General features: G+C 37.2%; 1 protein-coding gene across 1 annotated transcript; it reads right to left on the bottom strand.

Annotated features, from left to right (window-relative positions):
* Nucleotides 1-933: 933 nt before the first annotated feature.
* Nucleotides 934-7,605, bottom strand: snw1 (SNW domain containing 1). Its single transcript, XM_058756809.1, has 14 exons — nucleotides 7,457-7,605; nucleotides 6,726-6,879; nucleotides 5,604-5,765; nucleotides 5,414-5,509; nucleotides 5,014-5,120; nucleotides 4,620-4,724; nucleotides 4,462-4,531; nucleotides 4,241-4,306; nucleotides 4,016-4,132; nucleotides 3,471-3,612; nucleotides 2,931-3,033; nucleotides 2,428-2,545; nucleotides 1,605-1,768; nucleotides 934-1,354 (listed from the first exon to the last, which is right to left on the bottom strand). The coding sequence occupies exons 1-14, from the start codon at nucleotides 7,468-7,470 to the stop codon at nucleotides 1,162-1,164; spliced, it is 1,611 nt and encodes a 536-aa protein (XP_058612792.1). The 5' UTR covers nucleotides 7,471-7,605; the 3' UTR covers nucleotides 934-1,161.
* Nucleotides 7,606-12,413: the final 4,808 nt, after the last annotated feature.

The following is a 12,413-nucleotide window of genomic DNA, read 5'->3' as shown; positions in this document are numbered from 1 at the left end:
CTAAATCATATTAGCAACTTCTATATCGGACATTTCCAATCTGTAATCCACAGCTAAATCAAAGATGATCTTAATCAACCTTTAAGTAAAATTTGATATAAATTGCAAGATTTTTACAATTTCAAAGAAAAGCCTGGAAAATAGCAGTCAACTTAACCTCATGAAAAAAGACATTCTGATAATGACACCTAATTATTACACCATTACATTTCATCATCGCTGTCGCTATTCAGCCATGTGCTCTTTTGTTTTCCTTAAATGCTTGTATGATGGTACGCAGCAGTATTGTACACTAACTTGCTGTAAAAATGCTAATGATATTGTCACCATTTATAAATATCAAAGATAAATCTGGCACGTTCACTGTATACATTTTTAGTCTTTCTACTTCAAAATGTCATATATTCAATGCATTATTTGCTAATTCTTTGTAATTATGTATTAAATTCACTAGCAATTTCTGAATGACCTTTCCTTAAAATAAAAAAAAAAGAAATTAAATAAATTCCTTATGAATTGTATTATATCCTTTCTTTCTTTCTTTCTTTCTTTCTAACATTTAAAACAACAAATGGGTTGAATAATTCCTTAAATAATTGTCTTTCCCCTAGGATAAGACCAAATAACATTAATTTTTGCATAAAATTTTAGCTATGCATTCTCTATAAGGCTCTAAAACTAACTCAACAAAACTAATCTTTCCTACCTTGAACAAACTCAAGGAACGCACACGTTTGTTGAGAGGCTTAATTTGCTCTTGGATGTAAACAGAAGACTCAGCAGCTGAAACCACTGTGGACTGGATTTATAAGACTAATGGAGAGAGTCATTTAAAATTAAATTCACCTTGCACCAAACCAAAGTAGTTGGAGCACTGTTAAGAGATTACTATAGACAAATCTCACGCCCACCATAAACAATCTTTCAATTCAATGTAATCCTCTATAAGAAATTTATTAGGGTGGCTTTGCAGTACAACAGGTTTAAGTTCACACTTTTGAGAAAAAACAAAAACAAAAAAAAAACATTTAGATTTATGAGGATGATAAAAATAAAAAAATGGATGATATACCATATTACTAATGTTTCAATTCAATTCACAGCTACAAAAAAGTAGGGAGGGGAGGATTTGACAATGCAGCTGTGGACAGAGGAAGTGTCTCACTCTTTCCTGCGTTTCTTCTCATGGTCGTAGTCCTTGGAGCGCCCACTAGTGGACGCCCTTTTGGAACCTCCGTGCTGTTTGGCTTCTTCCAAGAACTTGTCCAGACCAAAAGGATCCTCCTCAAACTGCACAGGCCCATCCCGGCGGGGGCCATGGTCAGCACCTGAGAACTCCCGATCAGGAACAAACCTAGAGAAGGACGGGACATGGTTAAATTGTGTGCACCAGAAGTAACAGTAATACAATAAATAAACAAACATGACAAATAGGGCCTTTCTAAGGACCGTATAAGTTTTAGTAATGATCACCTTTGCATCTTACCTAGAACGTTACTCAAATCTTCATTAATTTATTTTAAAATGTTTCTGATCTGAAGTTTTTTTTTTTTGTATTTTTTTTTTTAAATGCATACAAATATTCAGTCCGGGTGTCTACATACCTGTTACTCTGCATGAGTGTGTCCAGGTCATCTCCATACATGTCCTTATCTGCATTCTTACTGGGCCTGTAAATATTCTGTGCCATGTCTCTGCCACCTCTGAAGGGCTGATCATACACATTATATACCTCATCCTCTCCACCAGCAAAACCACTGTCCATTCCCTGAAAAACAAAAATATGTTTCATAGAAAACAAGGCAAACTTACAGCTATAAAATATGCATCTAACAGACATTTCTGATTACTGGACTTGGATTTTTAACACTGTATAAACAAAATGCTTTGAACAACTAGAACAACGTATATGCACTGACTTAATTTCCCAGTCTAAAAATCATGTTTTGATTGTCATTTGACCATGATTAGATTTTTATTCCCATTTTAGACCATTAATTGGCATAAGACATGGATTGGTAAGTACTTCAAATTGAAACCAAATTGTAATATTTTGTGGTGAATGATGTAGAGCAGGACTTCTCTAGGAATTCAATAATTGATTAGACGACACAAAAGGACTTTGATATTAACCCACTTCCTGCTCATAAGGTCTCAATTCTTCAAAAGAAAAGTTAGAGGCAAATAAAGCTCTTAAACTTTGATGAAAGTTTACAGATTCTTTGTCTTAAATGCAGATAAATCATTCACAGTAAGATCTAATAATAATCAACATTATTACCATTAAAAGATTAGTTATATTTCATGTGTTTAATTGCACACCTAAATAATCTAAACAAAAAGGCAAAAGCACCTTCCCATCTTAATGATCTCCTTACTGACCTAAAATCAATAATCTGAGATCAGCAAAGCCCAAGCGTTGATTACCTTGCTTTGATTGAAGAGTCTCTGGTCATACTGAGCCTCACTAGAGGAACGGGGGTTTGGCTGGCCCAGGGCAATGAGCTCACTGATGTCCCTGTCCTGATCTCTTTGCAGTTTCGACCTGAACAGACCAAAATCACACTGACATCAGTTAAACTCACATTAGCACCTCATACATACAGCCACACTCATCACACTACATTACACAAGTCTCAAACTGGGAGTTTGGGGAATTGTCACACGAACATATTTTGAGGAAAAAGCGTGAATAATTAAAGCGATTATAAAATGCATTTAATCTGTAGTTTGACAAGCTTGGTCTGAATAGAGGATGCGTCAGTTTGTTTCACTAAAAGGTGCCTGATGTAAAATTGAACACCTGCGGGACTCGTGTGAGATCAGAGGACAGAAAATAACGCTAAATCATGTAGGTTAAAGTGGAATGTGTGCACCAGTTCTACCGGAACATGAATGATTCAGGGCAAACGTGTAAAAAATGCATGCACCTCTTATCAGGGGCGGCTCTGGAGATGTTCCTGTCGTGCTGCCTTTCTTTCCTCCTCTCGTGACGGATCTCGTCACGCTCCCTGACTTCTGTGTCCTCACCACCTGAGAGAAAATCAAAGACACAGTTGGTGATCTCGCTAACAGATCTGACAGCACACTTATAACCTGACATGAGGGGTCAGTCAAAACCAAATTCTTTTACTTTGTTATTAAATGATTTTCTAATGAAAAAGTACATTCAATATGAATTTTAAATGATAAAATGCAGGCAGCAATAACCATTTCATTGATTGTTATATATAAATATCTAATTTTTCAGAAAATATTCCATACACTGTGTTAGATAACATGTAAAAGGATAATTCAAAATGAATCATTCATTTTAAATGCATTCCATTTTATGCTACTTAAACGTTAAAATCATATTTAAATAAGTCTGAATCCAGTTTGATACTAAGTTGCCTAAGGATTCAATTCAAACTTAAAAAGCATTCCCAATTCTCATTGTAGCCATTCAGTGATGGTGTATGTTTTGCTACCTTTGTCACCGTGGGCTTTGATACCAGCTCTCCTGTCCCTGGCCATTTTAGCCAACTCCCTCAGCTTCTCCTCTTTCTTTTCCTTCTCCTTCTGGGCCATCTTCTTCTCTACTTGAGCTCTCATCTCCACAGCCTCTCTGGCCTGTACACATCACACAACCAAAAACATCAGTATCAGACTTGCACACATATCAGTAAAAACAAAACAGAGTAAAACTAATTTTGGCAAGCCCAAGAAATAACTTTTTAATTTATTTTCTTATTCATTGGGAACTGTTTACATTGTAAAAAAGTGAGCATTTCCACCAGCAAGAAGCTAGAACAGTAAATGAATTGGTCTCCAAATTTATCACAGAGAAGCCATATGACTATTCTTTTACAGATGTCACGCTGAGACACAGTTACCCCCACATAGTGCTGCAGACATCATTTTGGTCTGAGAAACTGTTCTGTAATGTTGACAGAGTCCTGAAGATTTCTTAACTTTCTAAAAGTCAGTAGACTTAGCAATGTGGGATTCAGAGTGTTAAGGGAAGGTGCCATACCTTTCTGTCTGCAATGTACAGAGCCTCAGCCAGCTTGGCAAAGTTCTCATTGATGTGGACGGTTTGAAGTCCTCGGCCGTCAGCAGCCAAACGCTTGTCCAGCGGAATGGTATAACCCTGAGAAGCAACAATGAGAGATGTGAGAAAGTAACACAGTTGTATTCATTGTCAATATTTTTTAACCAACAACAAAAAGATGAATAATTGATGGAGGCTCAGTGATACCTTTGCGTTCTTCCAGTTGGATATGCAAGGTGGAATCTTCCACTCCTGCTGTTCTTTCACTGTCATCTATAAAAAAAGAGAGGAAAAAACAGACACGTTGAGGTTAGTTAAGATGTTCTCAGAAACATTTCCTCCAGACAGGTTTCTGTGGATTCTGAGTGTAAACAAAGCTGATGACTATCGATGCTGGAATCAATAGTTGGCGGAAGCCAAACTCCTACCTTTCTGCTTGGAGAGTGCATGACTGGAGCAGGAGGGGATGGAGGTCCACGAGGAATTTTCTTATTGATTCTGGTAGAAAACACAAACATTGAGTTTCTTGCGAGTTTCCCACACAGATCACACTCACTCTCTCAAAACTAAGATTAAGGTGACATACTTGAACCGTGGGGGTTCCATTGGGTCCTTCTGCATTTCCACCATACGGATGACTCTCTGTTTTGCGCCGGAGTTAAATGCCAGTCCTTGCTGTGAAGGCGTGTACCTTTAAAAAAAAAAAAATGAACACTTAAACATTGTGAACTTGTCAACAACATCTTGCAATGCAAAGACGACTGCACCTATTTCTACCTTACAAAGAATGATTTAGACAACTTTGTACTGAATAATTCATGCACAAGCTCCACTTTTTTTCTTTCTTAAATTAAGGGACCAGTTTGAATAATTTGCTGTGGTAATCAACGTCATATTGTTAATATAGTTTAACTTTACAGATCTCAGCACATTTATTTATACTCCAAATTTAAGAGCATTTGCAATGGAACTGTTCTGACCTGATATATTGCGCTGGGGCCTGTTTGTCTGCAGCACGTACTGGCATGGCGGCTGCAATTTTCTGCGAGACCTGTTTCTCCAGAGCTGCTCTGGTCTTTTCTGTAAGCTACAGCAAGAAGAAAAAAGGACAGTTGTATCATGCTGGCTTGACTTCATACGTATTGCTTGATTAAAACCGATTTAAAGCAACAACAATAGTACCAATAATGTTTATGCTGTTTAACACCAGTCAAGAAAATCCCACTGTATTAAAAGTTAGTGATTTCAGACCAGGATCTGTCAGACACTGCTGTGTAAATGAAGCCTAACAGATCTGCTTCTGTTTACTATGTCATTAATCAAACAACAATATTGAGAGAAAACTCTTATAATTTACTTTTAGTTCTTTGGTGACCTCACCTCTTGTACTGCCTCTTCATCGGGTTTCTGCAGCTCAGGATCACCTTCGTTTAGCACTTCCTTAGGAAGCATGTCTGTGTATTTACTGAATATAACCTGTTCAAAAAAAAAAAAAAGGTATGACCACATCCTCCTCAGCTTTGAGCCACTGAAAATATGAACAATTCAACAACACAAGAAGATGAGGCACCTTGTCTTTGCCTTGACCTTGCCTAGCAATGGAGTCATATTTGATCTTGCCCTCTGCATCCACTTGCACTGCCAGAGCATTGGAGGTTCTTTTCTTTCTACCCATTTCTAGAGGAAACTGGGCCACGTGGATCTCTGGAAAAGCTCCTCCATCTCCAAAGTCCTTTAAAACAATATCAAACATAAGATTAGAAAGCAATTTACAGTATGATTTCAGCAGAATAGGAAACGTAAAACCTGCCACCAGCCAAATCCAGGTGCTTTTTTCACAGCGGCCGACAATTTTCCCTCATCTATCTACCACAATGTTGGTGACCTGCTCCGGATTGGCATTTAACGTAAAATGCTGTTGTTTCTATTAGTTTCTAATATTTTTAAAATGGGCAGAACAGGAAATTTAACAACAACTAAAAGCCATGGACAGTGCGAATGCAAAGAGAACACACTTTTTTTCACTCAGTTTTGTCCAAGTTTAGTTTTCAAACAGCACTCACATTTAAAATGTGTATATTAGGGAGAATCCCTGGTGAGGTGTGCATTTGAATGGATAACACAGAGGCAAAGAACCACTGGATGCAATACTAGTCACTTGTTTAGTTTGTTAGATATAGAAATATGCACACCTTAACTCAGACACAAAGTTGAAGACATCACATAAATGTAGAATGTGATGAACAGTTCAACAGTTTGAATGCACACCTTCTAGCTAATCATAAGCACATAGCATGCATGTCTAACATGTATTTATATACATACACTATATTGCCAAAAGTCATTGGTGTTTGGCAAAGAGTTTTTGGCTCAAGATCTGCATTTAAAGTCACACCAGAGCTTGGATTAGGACTTGGCTTTCTGCAGACCAGTCAAGTTCTTCCACACTGACTAAATCAATCATTTCTTTTTGAACCTTGCCTTGTACACAGAGGCATTGTCATGTTAGAATAGAAAACGGTCCTGTCCAAACTGTTGCTTTAAAATTAGAAGCACACAATTCCCTAGAATATCATTATATGCATAAACATTAAGATTTGTACTCATGGAAGTTACTAAAGTAGTCAAACCTGTTCATTAGAAGGGGGTGACCCAATACTTTTGGCAATATAGTGTATCTCCTGTACAGTACCTCTAGTGACCGGGGCACCCATGATTTTCTGAAGCCGTAAGGAGGAGGTTCTCTGCGGGTGGAGACCAAAGCAGTGGACTGGGACCTCTGAAGACGAGACCTCTCCTCTGCCTCCAGCTGGTCCTGGGACAGTTGGGTGGGTGCAGGGAGAAAACTACAAGATGGAAAAAAGCAGCAAGTGCGGAAAACAGAAAATATTAAATAATCGGGTAATCCCTATATATATATTGGATGTAAACGTACATACACAGTTTATAGGCGTATGATGTAGAAACTGTGAACAACGCGTAATTCAACCAGAGAGAAATTAGATTTCAAAGGCTAAGTTATAACAAACGTCTCCTTTACGTTACGTACAGGAGGTAAGTTACCTAACGTTAAGTTACTGCCTCTAGGAATGGAGACGTAACAAATACTTAAAACCTTTTGTAAAGAATTTTATGAACACGGATATGGATGAAACAGATAAATATCAAATACGTGAAAAATATCTATGTATCAAAAATGTTATTTTCTTGCTTTGCTGTTGACTAGCATTAGCTTCTTAGCATCACTGTTATACAAAGAGCACAACACCGCAGGCCTCAGCTCGTCAAATAACACAACTCAGCTAATGAAGAACGCAAATTAGCAACAAAAATCATACGTCGGCAAATAAAAACACGTAAACCTCTTAATATTTACCTTTAATGCAAAAGTAGAAACATAAAAAGAGATTCAGCGCGACTTACCTCGCCAGCGACATGTTGACTTTCTGTGTGTTCTGACGTCACGCCACTCAAATACCGTCTCGCGATGTTTGGGGAACAGAAAGATAATTCACTTGATAAATTACAGAGTACACTATATATGTGACACTGGACCACAAAACCAGTCTTAAGTCGCTAGAGTACATTTGTATCAGTAGTCAAAAATACATTGCATGGGTCAAAATGATCGATTGTTCTTTTATGCCAAAAATCATTAGGATAAAGCTTATGTTCCATGAAGATACTTTGTAAATTTCCTACCGTAATTATATCAAAACGTAATTTTTGATTAGTATTATGCATTGCTAAGAACTTTATTTGGACAACATTAAAAGCGATTTTCTCTGTATTTTGATTTTTTTTGCACCCTCAGATTCCAGATTTTCAAATAGTTGTATCTCGGCCAAATATTATCATATCCTAACAAACCCTACATCGATGGAAAGCTTATTTATTCAGTAATTTCAATAATAATAAAAAAAGACACTTATGACTGGTTTTGTGGTCCAGGGTCGCATTTAGCCTATTGTATGGAAATTATAAAGGGCGTATTATATACCACATGTATTTGGTATTAACATAATAAATGTATAGTGATATTATATGGTATGCTGTCCCACAATGTGCATCTACTGTTAGGCTAAATTGAAACAAACTTATATACATGCAGGATGGTAGGATGATGATGCATCAATCAATGTGTTATTAAGGGAAGCAGATTATAGTAAGACCTCAGGGTAAACATTTCCATAATGTATAAATGAGTGTTGATACATTCTTATTAATATTTATATATACTTTAAAGTGTCATTTAAATATAAGATACTAAATCTACTATTCTACTTAAATTGTATTTTGACAATTTAGTTAACTGAATTAATGATAACAGACCAGGCAGAATCCCTGTAAAAGAGATTAATCTGGATGGTAAATTTATTCAATGGCTTACATAAAGGTATATGAATACAGGCCTGTAATATTTAATTGTCAATCTTTTACTTGAAGATACAGTATGTCATGATAGTAATATTCTGAATTTAAAATTAAGTGATTTCATTCATTTTAATATGTACATAAAATTCATGGATTTTTAAAAAATAATAATCCCATGAATTACAATAAATATTAAATAAAAAAATAATAACACTAACAACAACATGCCACTCAAGGCCTTCTGTGTCAATTCCTGGAGGACATCTTACCCCAAGGGTTTAATTTTAAGTTTACACTTCAAAACAAGAACATCATTTTTTACAATGTCGAACCCCCATAGTAGTTAAGTACATAGTAGTTAAGGCCACCTAATATAAAGTGGGACCAAATTAAGGAAAAAACTATTCACGATACTATACAACTATATTCAGCACAGCCATTTAAATACTAAGTCACACCACCACAACTTTTCTCCTATTAAAAAAATAGCATGTTATCTTTTAACAAAGACTATGTGACATAAGATACAACTGTGCACACCATCAACTTCAACAATCACATCTGTCACATCTTGTTCTTCCTCCTGTCAGTCATCCATTGCTGTCTGTGAAATTAATCAGTGGTGTGATATCTTATTGTGGGGACACTGTCATTGAGAATTCATGACAAAGAGTCTAATGGAGACCAGGGTCATCCAATTACTCAGGCAAACAATTTAAAGACTATTGATTAATCCAGTCTAAACAACTCGCTTAATTTCTGGCCATTGATTACTTTCCATTTAAAACAGCATCTGCTTGCATTTCACCTTTGTATCTAATTTAGACAATGTAAATATGAAATGTGAAAAAAAAAGAAAAAAGAAAAAAGAAAATGCAACAAACTATGCATAGAAAGCTTGGGTCCTGAGAACTGGAGAATTTATGGAACCTAGGGTGAAAAGCTAAAAAAAGTGTCTTGCTAAATGTGATGTTCTCACCATGTCTTTTTAACTAAAAGGTCAACCATGTCTGAAACTCGCTTTACTAGCCCAGAGTTTTGAAAACTATGCTGCCTACTGCACCCATTATACTTAAATCTGGGTTTGGCGACAGCATGGCAGCATGTTATTGCTAAATGCATTTATGCTTCATGAAAAGTGGTATTTTGTTTCACCTAAAGAACATTGCTATGGCTATAAAGCAGTTTAGAGACATAAGCAGTGTTGTGTTAATACATCACTTCCTCAGCTAATGTCTCTTTCCCATCCGTCTGCATTAGCCTTCCCGGATATTTCACTGGTTGCAGATGACAGATTGAGTGTTAATTCACAGGGCTGCCGAGCTGTATGTAGCCCCAGAATACTGATGTGTTGGACTCCTACACCCTGTGTTAGCAGTGAGCAATGAGGCAGTTTAACTAAAGAAGACAGTTACCATTATCTCAGCAAAATGGCCACAAGGGACTCCTCCAGCCATGCCAAATGTCAGTTTCCATTTAAAACTACCCACGTATTCTGCCCTCAGTATGACGCCCTGTTCTTCAGTTAGACAGATAGCATCCTTCTTCCAACACTTTAGATCATTTGTAAATGTTGCCTTTATTGCACATCAGTGTATTGAAAAAGACAGTAACTGTATCCAATAGAATATAGTAATGCTAATTATTGTGAATTCAATCCCTCCGCTCATCAGTCAGCATTGCCCCAGTAGCATGAAAGTAGATCCTACGGTAAAGCCTGACAGGTGAGCAAACACAATTAAACTAGCCCAAACCTGATAACCAAATTACTTTTTGTAATGTTCTGATTGCTAATGCTACTTATCCTGTCCCTTCTTTCAGAGCTCACTAATCTGATTTCTTTGGTTCCTGATAAATTTCCTTCTACATTGGTGGAAAATTGTGCCAGAAAATCCCACCAAAATAGAAAAAGAAAGGCTGAGAAATGCTGCTCACAGTATTCTGACTAAGCCCAACTAACTCACAGTCACAGTCGGTGCACTGTACAGCCTGGCCAAGCCACCTAAAAAGATCTTGCAAAAAAAAAAGAACAAAAAAAGAGAGATGATAGAGTGCACCGACTGTGACTGTGAGTTAGTTGGGCTTAGTCAGAATACTGTGAGCAGCATTTCTCAGCCTGATCAACAGGTAGCCTATTAAGTTCTGATCATGTTGATTTAATAGAATAATATAGAGGTGTAACGCCACACCTTTGAGGACACAGCTGAGCAAGAGTGTAAGGATAAAGTAAAGTGGACCTGCATCCTGGCACTGATCCTAAAAGTGTTAGGAGTTATCGTGCATGTCCAGCACTGGCTTTTGATTATCGGCACAAAGTCTAGCCCAGTTTGCAGTTTATTCTTGCCAAGAACCAGCCACTGAGACAGAAAAGTTCTGACTGAATAAAACTGGATTGTTATATGTAAGTATCTGAAATATTAAATACCACAATATTAAGCTGCTATGAATAAAACTCATGCAAACAATTATAACAGCAGTGACAGTCCACAACAGGATGTATTCCCTGTTGAAAAAAAAACCCCAGCATATGCTGGTTAGGTGTGTTTTGAAGCATGGCATCTGGTTTGAGCTGGTTTAAGCTGGTCCTAAGTTGGTCATAGTGATGGGAATTTCGGATCATTTTACCGACTTGGACCTTCGAGTCTCGTTCAGCAAAATGAACGAATATTTTTTCGAGTCATTTCAGCAAAATATAATAAAATGCATTGTGTTACTTCCCTAACACATCTTACTACTTACCCAAACGTTGATCACACTACAAACAAGACAAAACTATAATGTTATAAGGAACAGAAAATATTAATTAATTGTTTACCTGGGTCTTTAGTCTGATTAGCTCACCTCACCTCTTATCTGACAAGACTTCGGGTTTGAGTTGTTCGTTTATCACGTGACAGCCCCATAAGCTTAACCAATGCAGTCTGAGCCGGAAAGAGAATTGATTAGTTCACCTTTCAAGTCTTCGGGTTTGAGTCGTTTGTTTATCACATAACAGCCCCACAAGCTAAGCTCGAAAAACCCGAAGAAACAGGTGAACTAATTCAAGTACAGAACCTATAGGATGTTGTTGCGCATGCCCAACTGAACGAATCACTCCCCGAGACAACTCGTTCTTCCTGAGTCACATTAAAGATTCTTTCAAAATGAATGAATCTTTCAAGAACGATACATCACTAGTTGGTCATGAGCTGGTTTATGCTGGTTATGAGCTGGTCCTGAGCAGGAACTTGTTGCTTAGGACCAGCCTAGGACCAGCACATAACCAGCTTAAACCAACTCAAACCAGCTACCATGCTTCAAAACATACCTAACTGGCATATGCTGTTTTTTCAACAAGGCTGACTTAACATCATGGCCGAATGCACAGTTTACCAGGGCCTTGTGCAACATTCAGGCTTGAAACAATTCAGGTGGGACATTGCTTTCTTTGCTGTTTGTGATGCACGTAAGTAAACTTTCTTCAAAGGCACATTCGTTTACAGTAAAAAGCAAGTCCGATTACTATATTATTTGATGGAAAAAACCTGGTAAACTTTGACAAAATCATTCGTTTCTGATGGCACAACATTCCAGGTATCTAGGTGGACTGGTGGTAGGATCCAAAAGGTCCTACAGGTGAGAGGAAAGTCTTCCCTAATGCATCTTTCCACAGAGACAATAAAAAACAAAACAAACAAACATGTTTTAATACTGATCTTCACTCAACATTTAAGCAATCTGTTTTTGGACAAGCTGCATAATTGCTGGGGACAATTCTGTATAACAAATATGAAGTTCTGTCAGTCAAGTCATCTCCGGTCTCAATATTACAAGATCAGAAATGGGAATTTTGTGGTTTACCAGGCATGATAAAAGGAAAAGCAGTTTCCTGTCTGATCATAGGCATTTATATTTGTGTTGGAGGCAATGATGGAAACATGAAATTATCCAGCCATGACTTCCTGTTTCACATGAATATAAATATGAGGAACACAAAGGCCAAATTCCCTTTATCATCCATCACAAT

Source organism: Onychostoma macrolepis, chromosome 20 (genome assembly GCF_012432095.1).
Source record: "Onychostoma macrolepis isolate SWU-2019 chromosome 20, ASM1243209v1, whole genome shotgun sequence".
Classification (NCBI taxonomy): Eukaryota; Metazoa; Chordata; class Actinopteri; order Cypriniformes; family Cyprinidae; genus Onychostoma; species Onychostoma macrolepis.
Note: the sequence above shows the minus strand (reverse complement) of the source record. Positions and strands in the feature narration are given on the sequence as shown.